We start from the raw sequence: 20,569 nt of genomic DNA, 5'->3' as shown, positions 1-20,569 counted from the left end.
CTTCTTTACATATTTACAACATAGCAGATAGTGCAGGAAACTTGGTTCCCTGTTATCTCATGGTTCAGCACAGAGAGGGCAGTGATTACATTGTGTGACATTTCTGAACTGCATCTATTTCCAAAGCATTTCAAAAGAAATGATCTAGTAAAATGGGTATTAATACTTTAGCATTCAATTCCTAATCACTGCTGATTCTGATGTTAGCAAGGCCACACTATGGCGAAGTGGCCAGAGTACCTCTCCAGGAGGCAGGGAGCCTGTTTTATTCTCAGTGCTAGTACTAACCAGCCGTGTGACCCCAGCCATTCCCTCTGCAGGCCCAGGTTTCCTAACCTGAAGGCATTATGACTGTGTAAGTACTTTGTTAATTTTTCAGCACAGGAGAAAATAAAAGTTTTTTTCACAACCTGCCTCTATTCATCCAGCAAGAATTTTGAAGGAATAAAAGAAATCTAGTGTCTATAAAGTTTTATAAACAACTGGCATATATTTCTTCCACTTGTTTCCCACAACATAAAAAGAACAGTGATATTTTTGTGGCTCGTTAAAAATCTGAGGGAAAACAATATTTCCCTAGTACTAATAGAACACTATTAACTTCCCTGACTCTCCCTTTTGTTAATAATGGTTTTAATTTCTCACTCTATATTTGGCAGCTGATAATTGTCAAATAGTTGCAGTATTAATTACTTTTGGGTCTCATGTCCTGGAACAATTATAACAATAGCTAAGGATGTCATTATTTCTAATGAAGTATTTTTGTCTTGCTTGTTTTTGCTGCAACTATCTTAGAAACACCTTTTAAGCTACAATTAAGATAATTATATATTTTTTCACTTGCAGGGAATTTGCACAGTTCGTATAATGCAGTTGTTATCTTGGTTCAGTTGCATGGCCAATCTGAGAACATGGAGTGCCTTAGTGATCCACTAGTGTGAAGGCATATGGGCGACGTTTTCTGGTATCTTCACTTTACTAAAGGGAGATTTTCTCAACTTTGCTTGTAAATTATTTATTTAGAACTTAGATTGTATTTTCCTATAGAAAGAGCAGTGTGTTCATTCCTGATGGGTGACACTGTAATGATGTGAATTCATGGGAACATGTTCAGGATAGAAGAACAAAGATAATTTCCTCTCTGTTTCTTAAATATATAACCCTAAACACATTTTATTTTTATAATTTTTTCTATTTATATACTTATGTAAATGTGCAGACTTTTAGATCCTGAGTCAAATGAACCAACTGTAGAAGGATACTTATAGGAGAAATTTGAACACTAACTGTATATTAAAGCATTATTTCTAATTTTCTCAGGTGTAATATTATGGTTATGTCAAAAAAAAAAAAAAAGGCTCACATTTGAGATACCCACAGACAAAATGATGTATTTGATTTGCATTAAAATAATCTGGAGTAGGGGAAATCAGGGGCATATACATGAAACAGATTTGACACATGCTGAAAACTGAAGTGGCATGATGGGGACATGAGAGTTAAGTATGTTTCTATTTTTGTGTAAATTCAAAAATTTACATGAAAACAAATATGCAAGAGTACTAGGTGAATATGGCCGAGTGAAGCCACCAGATTAAGAAATTTCTCTTCCTTAATATTTTATGAAAAGAACAAAAACTGTAAAAATCACTGTGTAAATGGCCTCAAAGATCATCCCCAATGATCCCTCCCCTCTTCCTGGTATTCGCATTTTCCCACATTTAACCGAGGTTGGTCTGTGTGACAAATATTATGACAAGGTGATGGTATGTCACCTCTAAGATTAGTTTACAAAAGACAATGCAATACAGCTATATTGACCTCTAATGCCTAAAACAATGTTTCTGAGCTTTTAAACTTGCTTTCCTCCATCGAGAATAGTCTCACTCAGATCTACATATGGTGGCTCCTTCACATCACTCATCTCTCCTCAAATGATATCTCACCAGAATAACCACCTTGACTTAAATAAAGCCCCTCTCCAACCTCATCATTCCCACCTGCTCACCCTTTGTTTGCTTCATATTATTTACATGAATTGAAGTTGTATTGTTTACCTATTATTAAATAAATTAAAAGCCTAGTTTCCTGAACAGGAACGAGATATGGAAACATACCTTATACGTCAGATCTGAGAATGTGCTAGTATGACATCAGAAAATCTGAAATATTTAGGGATTTAGTAAAATAAGACCTGCACACTAAAAACTACAAAACATTTGCTGAGAAAAATAACAAATAAAATAAAATAAATGGATACACTGTGTTCACTGATTGAAACATTTAATATTATGACGGTTTACATTTTCTAAAGATGGACATCATACTATATTCCTTTCCATATGCTTTTCTTACAAAATAATATTGACGCTTTTCCTAGTAAGTGGTCTATGGCCATTTCCCTTGAACTCCGGTGTGGGAAGGTACCTTTTTGACTGGCTTGACCAATAGAGTATGGCAGAAGTGATGCTATGTGACTCCCAAGGTAGGTCATAAAATTGCCATACACTTCTGACTGGTTTTCTCGATACCTTTGCTCTTGAGTCAGGCCATCATGTAGTAAGGAAGCCAAATTTCCATGGAGAGGCAGAGATTCACATGGACATAAACAGAGGCCCTTGGGCTTCATCCAGGCTGAGCTCCCAGCTGACAGCCAACATCAATTTGCCTGCCATTAAATAAGCCATCTTGGGAGATGATCTACCAGCCCCCAGTTGAGTCACCTCAGTTGACATCATGTGGAGCAGAAATGAACCTTCACTGTTAAGCTCTGCACAAATTACAGATTTGTGAACTAAAGAAATGATTGTTGGTTTAACGTAACAATTTTTGGGGTGGTTTGTTATGCAGCAATAATTCACACAGTAAGATTTCAATTCTCCTCCGAAATGACCTATAGATTCAATGCAATCCCAATAAAAATTGCAGAGGCTTTTTAAAAATAGAAATTGACAAGCTACTTATAAAGTTTATATGAATGTACTAAGAACTTAATATAGACAAACAAATTTAAAGAAAATGTAAAGGCGGCTTACTATAAAACTAGATTCATTCACACTTTATATGGTCAATTAATTTACAAAAGTGTCAAAGTACTTCAAAGGGGAGAGGATAGTCTTAACAATAAACAGTACTGGGAGTATTAATATGGAAAATAATTAACTTCAATTCTTACTTCATACCATACACAAAACTTAACTTGAGATGAATCATAGGCCTTAATATGAGAGGTAAGACCATAACACTTCTGGAAGGAAATATCTTCATGACTTTAGAGGTAGTCGAGGAATGCTTAAAGCTCATAAAAAGTACTAACCATTTTTAAAAGCAGAAGTTGATAACTCCATCGTAATAAAAAATTTATTTTTGAAAGATATCAAGAAAGCAAAACACAAACCTTAGGAGAGATGATACATATATCTGACACAGGCCTTTACAACTCAGCAATAAGAAGCCATACAATAACAATGTTGAAAAAATTTGGACATTTCACAAAAGAACAGATACTTTTTAGATATTACGAATACTCATGTACACATTTTTTTAAGATGTTTTCAATTCTTTTGGAGTGGAATTGCTGGGTCGCGTGGGAACTGTTCTACTCTTTAAATTGCTAAATGTTTTCCACAACAGTTGCCCCATTTTAAATTCCCACTAGCAATGTATGAAGGTTCCAATTTTATATCCTTGCCATCTTATCTTTTATTCTAGCCATCTTAGTGGGTATGAAGTGGTATCTCATTGTGGTTTGGATATGCATTTCCCTAATTAAGAATAATGTAGAGCATCTTTTCATGTATTGACATTTGTATCTTTGGAGAGATGTCTATTCATACGCTTTGTCCATTTCTTAATTGTGTTGTCTTTCCACTGTTATTTATATATTTTGGATATTTAATCCTTTTACGATATATAACTTGCAAATATCTTCTCCCATTCTGTAGGTTGTCTTTTCACTTTCTTGATAGTGTCCTTTGAAGCACAATGGCTAAAAATTTTGATGAAGCACAATTCATTTTTGCTTTGGTTGCTCACTGCTTGCCATATTTAAGAAACCATTGCCTAGTCCAAAATCATGAGGATTTACACTTATGTAAATCTCAGGCTTCCATAGTTTAGCTTTTACATTTAGCTCTATGATCCATTTTGAGTTAATTTTTGAATACAGTTGAGGCAAGGGTCCAATTTCGTTCTTCACCATGTGGATGTCCAGTTGTCCCAGCAACATTTGTTGAAAACATTAACCTTTCCCCACTGGTACTTGATTTTTTTTTTTTTTTTCCAAAAGATAAGGAAAAAAGAATCACTGGACTGCTTGGAAGGGCAAAAGTTAAAGAGATCTCCACTGGATGTTCCCCACACCTGTAATCCAGATGTCAGGAAGTTTTCCACTATCACCGAGGTCATGAAACCACTGCCAAAGTCACAAATCTGCATCTGGTAGAAGCAGCGGAATGCAGAATCTTGTCAGCCCCTGAAAAACTTACATCTGCCAAAGTCTGAACACCACTGCTGGCAGATGGTTATTTTTCGCTTCTATTCAGATTTCCAACGAGCAAACATTAGCTCTTTTTGAGTTAAGCTTCAGTTATCTGGAATATTTATTTTATAAGATATGTTCTGCCAGAAAAGTAGGAGGCCTGTAGTAAAATAAGAGCTTCCTAATCTTCACTGAGAGAAAGGACAATACAGGTTTTTGTGGAGAAAATATAAATTTGATTTCCCACCATTTTTATACATCATAAAGCATCCTGAGATCTAAAATGTACATTTCACTTAACAGTAATGCTGCGTCATGGCTGCTGGTTACATTTGATAGGCTTATTAAGAGTTATCTAAAATTTATGAATCCAGTCACATTTAATACATTCTAGAGTTATGCTAGAAATGTGGATTTGACAATGCCCCGCAAACTCGTATTAAAGCAGGTGCGAAGAACCTATAATCTGAACTTTACAAAGTATATGAGCTATAATTAGAACTTGGGACAAGAATCATGTCTGATAAAACAGAACAGTATTTTTCTCTGTTTACATTGTATCACACAGATTATTTTTTTACCTTTAACTGAAATGTTTGCAAAAGCAAAATACTCTAATAATAAATGGTAATAAACATATTAAAACATGCAGTCAAAAAAGTTCTGAAGTTTAAGAAGTAGTATAGCCTTGATTTTAGATCATCAGTAGTCAAATTTTTTATGTTAACAAAACCTCTATGGCTGTTTTTATAAAAGGCTGGGTGAAATTCTACTTCCCCAGATTACCAATCCTTTTCTATAGCTCAAAATCATAGGGCTCCTTTGTAATATTTATTACTACGGTGCCAATTTTATTTGAAAGTGAAACTTCTGCAAGTCTAATGTTGTATAACTAATGTCACAGTTGCTTTAAATCACACTATTAAAATGGATAATGCACTTCAGAAACTGAAGTGTGTAGTACATTTTCATTTCAAAAACACCCACGAACTAAAAATAGATATTTAAAATCTTTATTGTTTCATCATCAAAATCTTCTTTCCATAGAAGAATGGCAATGCAGTATCAGTGTATAGTCTATGGAAAATTCATACCTCAAGTAACTAGACTAGAAATCTGAGACAGCACTATGTCAAGCTAGTGTGCAAGATCAAAGACACAATGCTGCCAAAGCAGTTAGTATACAGAAAGAATATGCAGCTGTTAGAAAAAGTCTATGGGCCAGCAAATGAAATAGTTATAGTGCACTGCACTAACATTCCAGAACAGAAAATGGGAAGGACCAGAGAATGTACTTCCTGCCAAAAAATCGAGTAGATCACAGGCACTGAGTTTCCAACTGTTTTACCAGCTAATTCATGTGTACCTATACCTTCTTTAAGTCTACAATATTATAACACTGCAAACCATTTCCAGCCTAATGTGTAATGGGACAACCACACACAGATATTTCATTCTGCTTCCCACCCCAGCTAAAAGTTAACAACTTGGGTTCCACTATAAAACCTGTGGCCTTTAGGCATCTTTAGTAAAAAGATAAACAAACCCAAAATTTGTTCCCATTTTCTTGAGAAATAAACTTTATAAAAACAAGAGATAGCTGTCATGATTACTCAATTTTGTCTGAAGGCAAAACAATTTTTATGTAAGTATACTGAATAAACATACAAACAAATATCCTTAACAAAATACTTGTAGACCAACTTGAACATTTTCATAATTAGCTCCTGAAAAAAGTACTGATAATTGTGAGCTGCAAATAACCACTACGATTTGATCATGCCTGGTTACTGGGAATTTGTGGGTCAGGTTTGTGTCTGAAGCTGCTATACAGCTGGATTTGGCTTCTTTGCATTAATTCATACAATAAATGCCATTAAATGGAAACAGCAGATCTATCATGATGAAATAAAAATCAATACAATGGAGAGGTATACAGGAAACTTGTCTTAAATATTTTTAAATTACATATGATATAATCTTAGAGAATAAGAACTAAAATTACCACAGTCTAAATCTTAAACTGTTGATGTATGAATTATCTGCGATACTAACAAGTCACTTCTTAATCGTGTCAAGGCCTTGTGGGACACAGGGGGCACTCTGAATGCATGGCATAGCAATTCCTTTCCAGGTGAGTTACACACCTCCAATTTAAAGTGTTATTGAACTATATATGAAAAGTAATTTTACTTAATATATACATTGTACAAAATAATTTAAAAAGAGGGAGCAAGGAAAGGTTTTCTGGTATATATGATGCAAACATACAACTTTCCCTTATCAGTAGTAGTTCTATGAGTGTCCATTTTACCCATGGTAAAACATGAAAGGCTGATAGAACACCAAAAATTTCATTTATAAATAGAAACAGGATTCAAAAAATGGAATTTCAACATCGCTTCTTCCCACAATGCAACTCACTCTACTTTAACTATTGTAGACATAAATAAAAACCATGTCAAAATCTGTTTTTACGCTTTTACCTTAAAATTTAACAAAAATTCTTCTAACAGTTGAAAAGAAAAGCACTCCTTTGTAGCAATTCCATAAAATAATTTTCAATTCACAAAACACCTGCTTACTGGGAAAACCAGCAACACTTATGGAGGGCATGGGCATTAATACTTGGCCCCTCTGAGGTATAAATGCAGCTATATTTGCACTGAGTATATAGTCTATAAGGTATGCCAACAGTCTGCATGTTTGCATAAAATTGGGAGTGATGTCATTCTGACTGATTGAAAACTTGCTTTTATAACTTTTTGTAATAACGAAGGTTAAATAATTTTAAAAGAAAAGATACACTTTAGCCCAGTAACAGTCAGCAGAAATCTAACTGCTAACCAATGTGAATGGTTATTACATTTAAAAAATGTTTAACATTGCATATTGATCGGAAAAAAAAAACTGGACAGGGAAAACACATAAATATTTAAAGTCAGCAGGACACCACAAAAAGCATACTACAGGTAAGTGGGAAATCAGTCAAGCTTTTCTAAAAGAGAAAATACTTTTAATCCTCCAGCAAGTCTCTGTGAAAATAGTATGCTTACAATAAAAGTGAAAAGGGAGCACCCAGAATACCCCCAAGAGGCTTGCTATACCATTCAGCATTGCTGCCCCCTCTCCTGTGTGCATGGATGGCCAACAAATGACAAGAAGTCCATTTAACAAGAGTTCAGTAATTTCTTCACCACTGTTGCCAACTGAAGTCATCATTGCTTCCAAAGACCAAGAAAAAGCCCAGTATAGTTGCAAAGATGACTGTGTTTCCTGTGAGAACAAGTGCACAAGCTCCCCACTCAATCTATGGAAATAAGATACAAACACTGAGTTAATAAACACACAAAAGCAAAAAGATAATGAAAAGTAAATCAAGGCTCTAGTCATGTCAGTCATGATCTAAACCAAGGATGACTTGTAATAATAACTTTTATACTACCAAACACTTAACAGTACTTCCATATTGCTATTTTTATTTATCTCTGGTTCCTTAAGAAAGACAAAGTCATGAAAAGATGATTAGCTATTCAAAAGCAACTTGACTTCTGGGCTAGGAGGAAGCAACATAGAATGCCACAATTTTCTGTTTATAAAAAAATTTGATACAACTCTTCCTTAGTGAATCTAATATTTTATCTAGAAAACAGATTAAATTTAAATTATCAGAGGTGAAAATAAACTAATGTACATTGTTTTAAAGGGGCAGGAGGAGTAATCCCCCCATCCATGTAGAAGGGTGGTCATCCCTGTCTTTGCCTTCTGTACCTCCCCAGAGGTGGCGTGACTGGGGAATGTGGGAGGAAGAACAGAGTATATGTAGCCCAGCCCCTTCTCCTCTTTTGCACTTTTCCACTTGCAAAGAACACAAAATCTCCTTGGATCTTCCATGTTTTAAGCTGTACAGGGCAGGCCTATGGCTGTTCAGCACTGGGTTGGTTAGTTGTAACCAATTCTCAGACCAAAGGACTGGCAAAGCCAACTGCTGCTGCAGACCCCAGCCATACTCTCCAATATAATATTTATCAGTTAACAATAATAAAAGTAAGATTTTTATCTCTATCCCATAGGCTGCTATGTCTCTTTCTTTTTCATGTTATTTAACAAAAACTTTTTGTTCCGAGAAACTTTCCATTACTGAAGAATGCATTCACTTACCAGATGTGCTCTGGCAAATACAATAGGGAGTCCAAAAGCTGAGACAACAATGCCTGTTGTAAGAAATATGGCAAGTTCCTTACAAGCATTACTCATAGCATCTGTATCATCCACTAATCTTCTTGCTATGCAGTATGGAATAGGTGAAAGGATGTAAAAAAACAGAACAAAGAGAGGCCAGTATTGGCTAGAAAAAGAAAAATAAGTTAATATAGTTTTTGCTATCTATGTCGTTTTCCTACATATAAAATATACTTTCAAAAAAATAAGGACCAAAGAAATATTGCAAGATAGTTTAAAAACATGATAGTTTAAAAATAAGCTATAACTTGAACACTGAAAACAGAAACATTTAGAGTCACAGTATTCCTAATGTCAATTATGACACAATAATGAAATATTTCTTATATCACAAAAGAAAATGCTTTATAAATTATAACACCTGAATCAAGGTCCAAAATTAAAAATATTTTTCATTTTAGGGCATACAGAAAATGAGAATATTAACACAATAATTTTTAAACGTCAAGATTCATGCCCTTGACTTCAATGATATCCTATCTTAGCATAAAGCTGGAACACCTCCAAACTTTTCTTAGGTCACCAGGAATTCCCAAAATACTGAAATCAAAATACGGAAAATGAACTGAAAGTAATATTGAAGGCTTTCAGCCAGAACACAAAATTTATCACAATAAAAATAGATGCTTTCAGTCTACAGTCTAGCTACTGTATTGTGCCAATGTCAATTCCTGGTTTTGCTAACATAACTATAGTTATATAAGAGTACCACTGGGGGAAGCTGTGTGAAGGGTACAGGGGACCACCATGTACTACTTTTGCAAATTCTTGAGAGTCCACAATTATTTCAAAATAAAAAGTTAGAAACAATCTTTAAAACTACTGTAAAATGAACCACACATAATAGTGGAGATTTGCTTATACTTACAAGCTTATGATAAGCAAAGATTTATCTCTGTTTTTACTAAAAATATTTTCCTAAACATTATAATAGAAAAAATTATAAATGAACAAATGGTAAGAAACCAACTCCACTTGAAACCTATAATTTTATTATCCAATGTCACCCCAGTAAATTAAAAAAAATCAAACACTACAAAAGCACAAAAGGCAGAACCTCAAAGTTGCCCACATCTCCCTTACCCACTCTTCTATTGACCTTCTTGTGGATCCTTTCATATTTCCATACAGATAAACTTTAAAATATATGAATGAATCACTGTACTTTTTCATTTAACAATATATTTTGAACTTTATATATTAGCACTTACAGCTCTTCCTCATTCTTTTTAAGACTGCTTCATATTTCCATTGGTGGATGTGCCATAATTTAAACATTTTTCTTTTGATAGACCTTTAGGACATTTCCAACTTTTTAAAAATTATTATTATTATGATTATAAACAAGGCTGCCATGAACATCCACACTCTCACCCAACTACACATATCTTTGCAAACTTCTGCAAGCAGATTCGTATGAGAAATTCTAAGTGGAAGGGCTAGTTCAAAGAACATACACATTTTGAGAGCTGCAAGCAAACTGGTCTCCAAAACTCCACTTATTTATACTCTACTCGTAGTACATGACAATGCCTATTCGCTCATATCTTTTATTTTTGCCAATGGATTTCATTGAATTTTGAGTGAGATTAAGTATATTTTCATGTGCTACATGCAATTTGCAGTTCTTTTTCATATTTGTTGAAAACATTTTCGTTGTTCATATTTGTCTTATGTTTCTACTGAGTTGCCTATATTTTTCTAATTTATCCTATTAATTTTTAAAAGTTCTTTCTATTCCAAGGAAAGTAATTGCTTACATGACTTTTTTCTTAGTTAACTATCTCTCGACTCTGCTTATGGTATTGTTTTGCTGAAAAAACATTTTTAATTTCCTTGTATTTAATTTAATCAGTAGGGGCTCCAAAATGGGCTGTGGTGCTAGACTACGCTATTGCTTGTTATCGTACCATTACAAACTTAGCAGTTTAGGAACAATGGCCGAAAGTCTCTTTTGCACTTTGGTGTCCTAAAATATTTACGAACAAGTTTTAAGTGAAAACTTTTTGTCCTTGGTAAATGAACAGTTCTTAGGACTACTTCTACAGCAGTAAAAGAAAAAAAAAAAAAGCTATAAACTGTTATACACTCAAAAAAGATAAAAACTTTACATACTTGTATATAGGAAGGGCACATCCAAGCATCAAAAACATCAACCCAATTGCTCCTCCAAAGGACAAACTAATCAAAGCTGCAAAGTAAATAAAAAGTCAAATAGAAATATTAAACTAATATTATTTTTATTAAGTCTGAACATTACTTATGATCCCAAAAGCAAAAAGCAAAACAACACATACACACCCCCCAAAAATGTACTGAAAGCGAGTATTTTCCGAAGTGTAAGCTATCTAGTCTCAGAGTAAGTCTTCGGCATCTTCAAGGCAAAGTAAAGCAATAATGATTTTCAAAGCTCTGATGTATCACTAGCACATCGCTGCACTCCCTAATTACTGGTTCCATTTCTAATGAGTATCCCAGCCCTCAAGATCAATGCTCCTTCAGATGTTAGTATTATATTTACTCCACAGATCATTACAGCTTTGAAAAGCAGTATGTGGAGGAACTCTACACTGTCAGCTTTACTGGACTTCAGAAGCCTCATCCTTTGGGAAAATCTCTCCGGCTCAGCTCCTGTTTCTTTGTACTTAAGTACAACCCAATGCAAACAAAATTAGTAAGAAAAAGTGTTCAAGGTAGTTAATAATTTTAGTCAATCAATTTTACTGAATTGTCAATTAATTTAATCATTTTAATTTTACTAGCAGGCTTTAAATAGTTGATAAAACTATATACCAAGGTTTTCTCCCCAAATCTCCTATACACTAGGAAATGTGCAGGACAATGGATACAATCATTCTGTGGTATCACTATTTTTAAGACATTATCACAAGCATCAGAGGCATTCTACAGGAGAAATAGTTTCTAAAGTTACACACACATACAAAGCATTATATTTTACAAAGTGTTTTCACATACATCAGTTAGCAGAAACAACTTTCTTGAATAGGCATAGTTAATCAATGGCCTAGAATTAAGCAAAGAAATAAATGATCAATTTATTTTGAGTTCTATATGACCCATATTTCTGCAACTACAGTGGCCAAGAGAATAACGTCTTTTTTTTTTTTCCAATGAAGTAGTTAAAATTTGAGAGTTGTAGGTCTATAAGTCACCAAGACAAAATCTAACATGCACATACCAAAATTAACAGTAAAGGAGTTAAATGCTGCTATACTACTGATATACTTCTGTGAATTAAAAGTCATAATCAAAGACACCCACTGACATGGTAGCTTGGTAGATGTAGTTTTCATTTAGATCGTTGACGTAGGTCATGTCAACTCTGAACGCTTTTACTTAGTACTTAATGCTAGTTACAGAAAGAAAATTTGCACTTTTATTTTATAGCAAATGGGGAACTTTAAATTTACAAAGGGAATGCAATGTAAATGATGAGGAAAATACTGAGTTTATCATTTGCTTTGGTCAATTCAAAATAGATCATAATCTTCTCTGCTTACTTCTCCTGACACGTATCAATCACACCAGGCTACTTGTCCTTGCCCTCTGCACTCCAGCAACACTGGTCCTCTCTGCTTTCCTGGAAATTAGTGTCTCCTCACCCATATGGCCACTGCAGGTTGTCTCTTCTATCTCAGACACCCTTTTATTCATTTGTTTCATTTAAAAAATGTCTACTGAACACCAAATATGTAACAGGCGCTGGGGATATGTTAGTAAATGAGATAAGGCCTGTTCACACTCACGGAGGTTGCATTCTTGTCCAACTTCTTCCCTCTTTCCTTCAAGTTATTTCCTACTTTTCCTTCAGATTACAGCTCAATCATTTTTTCTTTGAAGTTTTTCTAAATCTCCTGACTAGACCAATTTCCCTTATTATATTAATTAATTAGTTCAACAAGTATCCGTTGAGCACCTAAATGTGTGTTACACACTGTTCTTGATACTGGAGATAAAAGCAATAAAAATAATCAAAGCTCTTGTTCTCATGAAGCTTACATTCTAGTGGGAGAATACGATGATAAAAAAGTAAGCAAATTTCAAGTGCTATGAAAAAAAAATCAAGTAAAGGAAGGGAGTGCTATTCTAGACACAGTGGCTTGGGAAGTCATCTCCCATGAGGTGGTATCTGAGCAAAGATCTATATGAAATCAGACAGTGAATCATATGAATAACCATGTGGTTCATACATGTGCAGATATTCTCCTTGCACTGTACACCTGCCCTCTGCAGTTATCACAGCTGTAATATATATATATATATTTTTAACGCCTACAGCACCTGGTATTCCCGGGTGGTCTCTAAGTACTAACCAGGCCTGACCCTGCTTAGCTTTTGAGATCAGATGAGATCAGGCACATTCAGGGTAGCATGGTTATAGACACGCAGCTGTAATCTTATACTGATTTATATTTGTGTTTCCTTCTAAACTGTTCTCTCTACAAGGGAAAAGTTCTGTTGTTGATGCTCATGCCCCAGCTCTTTAATAATAAATATCTGTAGAATGAATGAAAGGAACCAAAGGGGGGGTAAAAAAAAGAGAGAGAGAGAGAGAGAGAGAGAGAGAGAGAAAGAGAGAGAGAGAGAAGGGAGAGAAGGGGCGGAGAAGGAAAGATAACGCCTTATGTAACAGAGCAGAAACAGTACTTAACTGGAAGTCAGGAGATGCTGGGTCCTACCTCCTACTAGTAACATATTAGCTATCTAAATAATTATATCTGAGTGCCAGTTCCTTCTTCCATAAAATGTGAGTTGAACTAGATCTAAAATGCAAATTCTCTGAACACCAAAGATATCTGTTATAAGACAGGCTGAAGAAGTAAAAAACCATCTCTACTTTTTTAATGTAGTTGCCAAACAGCTAAGTTCACCACTATAAATACTATATGGTAACACCTTATTTATTCAGGAGCCATTTATCCAAAATACAACTTAGAATCCTGGAAGAAACAAAAATCATGAAAGAGACCAAAGAGATATCACAAAGCCCATACACTAAAGTTAGCATTCTGTATGAACGGACCCTTAGGCTCTTATTCATAGGTTATTTATTCATGTTTGTAATGCAATTGTCATTTGCAAATTTCAGAACGAAAAATTCTTAAAGAATCATCTATGCTCATTTATATTTTTTCAACAGTGATTCATGTGCTCAGAATAAAATTAAGTGAAAATTAACTTTCCCTTCCCAGAAAAGATCACTGTTACCTTATCTTGTAACATAACATTTTGTAAGTTTGATGATCTTGTTTTCCATATTGAAACAAACAAGAGGAGGTAGAATTGCATATAAGCAAGATTTGTTCTGATAGGGGGGAGGAGACTGAAAAAAATTTTAAATCAGGCAGAAAACCCTCAAAAAGCATAACAGTTTTTGGTAATCTTGGCTAAGAGGCCAGTAGCCTTAGCATTCAGTTTGTGAGGATAACTCTGTTCTGCAATAGAGAACAATTAATGTTCTTATCAAAAAAGAAAATCTATATATATTTTAAATATACTCTTAAAAAGTTAATGAAAGATAACTTTTGGAAAAAATTAAGGCAGTAAAATGAGGTAAGATTCAGATATCAAAAAACTATTTTATCTGATATCTCACATCCCAGTCATATTGGATAAGATAAAAGCCAATGGAGTTAAATTGCTCTGAAGTGTTCCCAAACTTGTAGTTTCTCAGTCTTATGAAATCAGCAACTAGGCTGACTTATATACAAATTTCATCATTTGTGTATAAATGGTTGTCCTAGATGACACATCAACAAAACAAGAATTTATACTGAAATTGAGTGATGCAACATTTGGAAGCAAAACTGAGACGAGTCTGGTTTCTCATCCCAAAGCTTCTATGCTAACGGTCCAATTATCTAAACTCTAGAGACAGAGTGCAGTTCTGTGATAACAAAGAAATTACAGTAGAAGAGGGAGGGGACTAGTGCCCTAACCTGGAAGTTACCAGAAAAACCCAATATATAACAAAGCAACAAACAAAGGGCTCAAGAAATAAGTAATGGATGCCAATTATAGTAAAATTCCTCTTTAATAATATAAAGATAGGCCATCAGGAAGAAACATCCTGATAAACCATTATAATCATATCAGAAAATCTTACTGAAACTAAAAGCGTAAGTACAATTCCATTTGAGACACTTTCACTTAATTACATTGACCTAGGTTTACAGAAAGAAATTAGTTATTTTAAGATAGAGTCTCATGCACTAACAACACGAGGAGATGGGGAAGAATAGAGAACTTGGCAACATTTTAAAAACCACAGCATTCTATCATAACTGCCTTTCACGGAAGGATTTGAAAAGGGCTATGACAGTTCAAAAGGAGATTCAAAAGTATCTCAGTTGCTCAAAAGACATTTTATATGGGAAATAAAATGTTTTCAGACATTAAAAACAAAGCAAGAAACAGTAAAAATGTGACTCTGGGAAAGAGGCTCAGCAAAAGTTGTCCTTAAAGGAAATAAATTATACAGAAAAAAACACCGCTATCAAAGTTCTTCACTTCCTCCTTTGCTGCCCATTTACAAAGCCGCAGGTCAGGAAATCAATGCGGTTAAGAGTTAAAAATGCTGTTAATGGTATCTGCTTCTATCACATTACAAAACTTCTAAACAATTGGAAAGAATGCAACATTCCATTTCTAAAGAAAATATGCGAACAAGTAATTTTCCCTTAAGTTTTAACACTATTTTATCTTAAAAAAAAAAAAAAAACCTAACTAAAAACTTTGAAATGTGAAAAAGCCTCAATGTGCAACTGTGGAGAGGGTAGAGAACAGGAATTCTTGGGAGTCGATTTCAGGGTCTAGCCTAACCGAGAAACACAACAAATGAAAATGCATCAGTTTTAGGAGCGTATACAGGTCATGAGAGTGGATGTGATCGCCGAGGTTTCGAAACCGTCCCTAAACCCTTCCAGGGCGTTCCTGAGGGATTCGTTCGGCTCAGCACCCGAAGATCGCACTTGTGCCTTTAAGTGGGAAACGGCACTGATTTTCCATAATTGGCATCTCTAGTGGCCTCGACCCCCACAAACCCACACTCTGCCGTCCTCTCTCTCGGATGCAAACTCCTGCAAAACATGTCTGATAGCCGGAGTCGCAGCAGGACTTTAAACAGACCGCGGACCACTTCACCCCTTTACAGGGGGCGATGGGTGGGAGAGAGGCTGCAGAAATCAGCAGAAAGCGTAGGCTGACGGAAAAACCGCCGTCCCGGCCGCCCTTTCAAAGAGGGCGCCGCGCCCACTTCCGCTCCCAAGCTGCGAGGGCGGAGGCGGGGGCCCGGGGTCCGTCTCCGGAGTAGGGACCCCGTGGCGCGCGCCAGAGCTGGGGCGGCAGCGCGCGTGGGCCGCATGGGACCCCCTTCTCCCTCCCTCCGGGCGGTCACCTAGCCCTCCGGCGCCCAGCTCCCCAGGCCCACCTTTGATGCCGGCCATGGCGGTGACGTCGCTCCTGACTCCAGGATCTGAGGCGGCGGCGGCGGCAGCCGGGAGACCACAGACGCGCGGCGGCACCGACCAGACAACACCCGGAAGTGCGCAACGCAGCACTTCCGCCGGCGGCTCGCGCTCGCGCGGCGGCGCGAGGGGCGCGGAAGGCGTGCGGGCATGGGCTGTCGGGCCGAACCCTTTCTTTCTTGCAGCGCCCTCGGAGGCTTTCCTCCCAGCCTTGCATTTGGGGCGTGCGGACAGCAGCCCCCAGATTCCCCTCGGAGTGGGTGGAAGCTCTATTCTGAAGCTCCTCTCCGGTATCCCGCAACATCCCACATCCTTTGAGAAAGAGGGAGCGCTAGTAGCCGCCGACCTTTGAGAGGCATGGTGATGTCTTTGGGGGATTATTTTGCGATCTTCAAAGCATACCTATTTCTCTCTTCCCAGCCTTGTAATAAAATAGAAGTACAGCTAGTTAGGTGGTCCGCACTTGGCTCCTCGGTCTCCCACGCAGAACTAGGATTCTGGTGAGACCTCCCTCCTTCCAGGAAAAGGAACAGCGAGACCCAGTAAAGGGTTAGTTTAATACATATTCGACCTCTTGGGAGTCTGTGAGAATCACTGGGTTTTAAAATTGTTTTGGTAGTAACAGGATTAGGACAAAAGGAGAAAGCAGAGGTATAAATACATTCAGTCATCGTAGTAATTTATTGAACACGTTATGTGTTGGGGTGAGCAAAACTAGCAACAGTTTCTGTCCTCCAGAAGCTTGTAGTTTAGTGAGAGAGACGGACACAAGAAAGTGAAATCACAATAATAATTGCTAGGAAAATGAGTAAATAGCCCTATCAAAGTCTTCGATTTAGTTCAGTCAGAAAAGATTTCCCAGAGGAAGGGACAACGAAGGATGAATAAGGATATTAAACTAGAGAAGAGGCAAAAGCCATCACAGGGAGGGAATAGTGTGTTTTGTGTTTGTGGAGGAGTAGGGGGTAGTAAATTTTGGCTGCAGACTCGGAGCCAGGAGCTTGGTCTGCTGGAGAGAGGAGAGGCCAGTGAGATTGTTGGAGTTTGCGGTGAACATCGTAATTGTACAGCAGAGTCCTATATAAAGAGCCCCTTCCCCACCTCTGAGCAATGAGAATCTTTTGAAGAGTTTTAAAAAGATAAAGGTAGAAATTCGTGACATAAGATTTGAATTTATTTTTTTTCTGCCATCAGACTAAAACCGGCATATAAATAAAACCTTGTTGAGTGAATGGTTAGAAGAGGTTTCCACTATGCCTTAAAGTAAGAGCTGCTGGAAAGCTAAAGGTATTGTCCACCCTGCCTCCCTCCACTACTTTCAGGGTTGAGTTACATTTTTTTTAAACAGGTCACTTCTTGATGCCTTAATGTCCCAAATAAATCTATAGGTGTCTTGGAGAGTAGTATTTTTTTTATATTCAAGTTAGTGTAAAAAGTTCTGCTGTTCTGTACTATGAAGAGTTTCCATTTAAGCATCATGGTAGCAAAACCACAAGACAGACTTGAACATATGCTGTGGAAATGTTGCTGTTTAGACAGTCTGTGAACAACCAGCTACTTCTCTTAAAATGAAGCAGGCATATGCATTCTCCCCAATCATCTTGATAGGAGTAGGTAGAATTCCTGGTGAAGTATAATGATTCAATCCCAAGTAGTGACCACTAACACTTTTTCTTATTTTGTTTAACAGTATTCCATCCCTGAAAGCAGGGATGGTTGAAGTAACATAGAGAGAGCAGATCACCGGTGGTGGTACTGGGAAGTGTTAGCTCTCATCTCATAGGCTGGTAGCTCAGCTTCTGGGAAGAGATCACATTTTAGGCAGACTTCGGGAGCTTCCACAAGCCCAAATGTCATTTAACTGCCAGTCACCTATTTTCCCCTTGTGAATACAATGGGTTGGTATTACAGACATCCTTTATGACATTTCCAGGCAGCTGAAATTGTTCTTTGGGTTAGAGGGTTCTATATTCTTTTGTTTCCGTGGTAATGGAATCTTAAGAGATTGTGCTCCTTTGACTTTTCCCTAAGATTCACAGTATTTCTGGGAAGAAAATACTACCCTAAGGACTGTTTTTGGTATAAAGAGGTTGTCTAGAGTCACTTGAGACCTTAAAAACAGTGTTTCCAAATGTATTTCATGACCACCTACAACAGAATTCTTTGGAACGCTTCCTAAAAATGCAAAGTTCTGGGTCCCACTCCAGGTCTTTTGAATCAAAACTTTTGTGGGTAGAGCCCAAGTATCTGAAATTTTAACAAGCACCCTGAAAATTTCCTATGCAAACTAAAGCTTGAAAATAACTGAGAATGTCAGTTTTCTTCAGTTTTGCCAAGTGAATCCTAAACATTAATATTATATCTTCCAAACGTTCTTTAAATATTCTTACTTAATAGTTGATCTTTCATAGTTTCAAAACTTTTCATTCAGATGGCATCCTGTTCTTCAAAATTAATTCGCAAAGATGAGAATGGGGGTGAAAGAAAGAGAGCGAGAGAGTGAGCCATTGTTTATTGAGCAGCTGCTATGTGCCTGGTGCTTCAAATATTTACCTGATTTAATCCTCTCCACAATTTCATTAATTGGGAATTACACTTACAGATCAGTCAGAGAACCCTCAGAGAAGATTTTAGTTTTAGTTTAAAAAAACTTTTTATTATGGAAAAATTTAAATAAAAAAGCAGTCCAAATAGTATAATGAACTTCCATGTACTGTCAGCTACACTCAACAATGAACACATGGTCAATTTTGTTTTATCTATACTCCTCATCCTCTTCCCCCCAACTTCCATATTATGTTGTCCATATTATTTTGAAGGAAATTCCAGATATAATTTTTCATCTTTAATATTTCATGTTTCTAAAAACGACAGTCACAGGACATTCATCACACCTGAAAAATGATTCTTTAATATCATTTATATCAAGCCAGTGTTCAAATTTCAAATTGTTTTAAAAGTGTCATTTATAGCTTGAATCAGAATCCAGCTCAGGTTCACACATTGCTACCACCATATCTAAATTCTTCCCTGTGCATTGTATCTATCCTGTGGCATTAATTACCATTTTTATTTTGATACCATGACTACCAAGTTTACTTTAGCTTTGAAATTCAGACTTATATATCCAAGAGTCTATTTGATATGTCTACCTGGATGCCTACCTCAAACTTAACATGTTGAGAATAGAATTCTCTATCATCTTTATTCCAGTCTTGCTTATTCCCACTACAAACCACCACTGTTCTACCTTCTCTTATTCCACTCTTCCCCTAACTTACTTTGCTTCAGCTAACTGAAGTTATATTGGCCTTGTTTGCCTTGTCCCCTGCCCCCTCCCAGCCCAATTTTGTTTTATTCACTATCGTATCCCCCAGTGCCTAGAATAGTGCCTAGTGGATACTACTAGGTACTCACTATATAAAGGTATTGGTCAAATTAGTGAATGATGTTTCTCAAAACACAAAGCTGGAGCTTTGGCATCTACTCTTCACCAGGCGTTGAAGGCTCTTTCCCCGATTTTTGTATGGCTGGTTCTTTTTCATGATTCAGGTTTCAAATTTTTGAAATCCCTTCCTCAGCAAGGCCCTCTTTGAAGTCACCTCCCGGTCTCTATTGCATCACCCTGTTAAATTTTCATCAATGCACTTATCACTTATCTTTATTTATTAGTTTTGTGTGTCCTATCCCACTTCAATATAGTAAGCTCCATGAGTACAGGAACCTTGGCTGTATCCTCCATGCCTAAAACAGTACCTGAGATATATTAGACATTCAACCTATTTATGTTGAATGAATGAGAGAAACCCAAGCATATCGGACCTCAGAGATAATAATGCCTTTGCACTCTTAAAACTGTTTGCTCTGGCCGGTTCTTTATTTAGGCAGTAGTTTTTCCTTAGGCTACTTTGTAAGTCTTACTGCTACGACCTATAAGGAACTATGTAAACGTTCTGAGCTTCTAAAACCAGACTATTTCCATGCGACCTTTCTCTTGAATCGTCTCTGTATTCAGCAAATAGTAATAGAACACGAATAATGTGCCAGGCGCTATGCTAGGTGCTGAAGACATAAAGTTGAATAAGGCATAGTAACTTTCCTGGGGATGGTTACTGAGGTTTTGGAAATAAATAACTTTACTACTCTCATTAGATTTCGCGTTGTGTTGGTTTCACTCCAACCGCTGCACCTACACAAACAATCTCCTGAGGGCGGTCCTCAGCCCCGCCCACAGCCTCTGCGTCCCGCCATTGGCTCTGCCCCGAGTGGCGCTCCGCCCACAGCCGCGCGGAGCTCCAGGGGCGGGGCCGGCAGTGTCCACTCACGTTCCCCCACGCGCCGCAGGAGCGGTGACGCGAGA

The 20,569-nt window shown here is 36.9% G+C and overlaps 1 protein-coding gene and 1 pseudogene across 1 annotated transcript; both read right to left on the bottom strand.

Moving 5' to 3' along the window:
- Positions 1-3,342: 3,342 nt before the first annotated feature.
- LEPROTL1 (leptin receptor overlapping transcript like 1) lies at positions 3,343-16,310 on the bottom strand. Its single transcript, XM_016136131.2, has 4 exons — positions 16,173-16,310; positions 10,838-10,913; positions 8,642-8,828; positions 3,343-7,790 (listed from the first exon to the last, which is right to left on the bottom strand). Exons 1-4 carry the CDS (start codon positions 16,186-16,188, stop codon positions 7,674-7,676), a joined length of 396 nt encoding a protein of 131 aa, XP_015991617.1. The 5' UTR covers positions 16,189-16,310; the 3' UTR covers positions 3,343-7,673.
- Positions 13,013-13,126, bottom strand: LOC118609691 (annotated as a pseudogene).
- Positions 16,311-20,569: the final 4,259 nt, after the last annotated feature.

The sequence above is a fragment of the Rousettus aegyptiacus genome, unplaced genomic scaffold (assembly GCF_014176215.1).
Source record: "Rousettus aegyptiacus isolate mRouAeg1 unplaced genomic scaffold, mRouAeg1.p scaffold_m13_p_11, whole genome shotgun sequence".
Lineage (NCBI taxonomy): Eukaryota > Metazoa > Chordata > Mammalia > Chiroptera > Pteropodidae > Rousettus > Rousettus aegyptiacus.
Note: the sequence above shows the minus strand (reverse complement) of the source record. Positions and strands in the feature narration are given on the sequence as shown.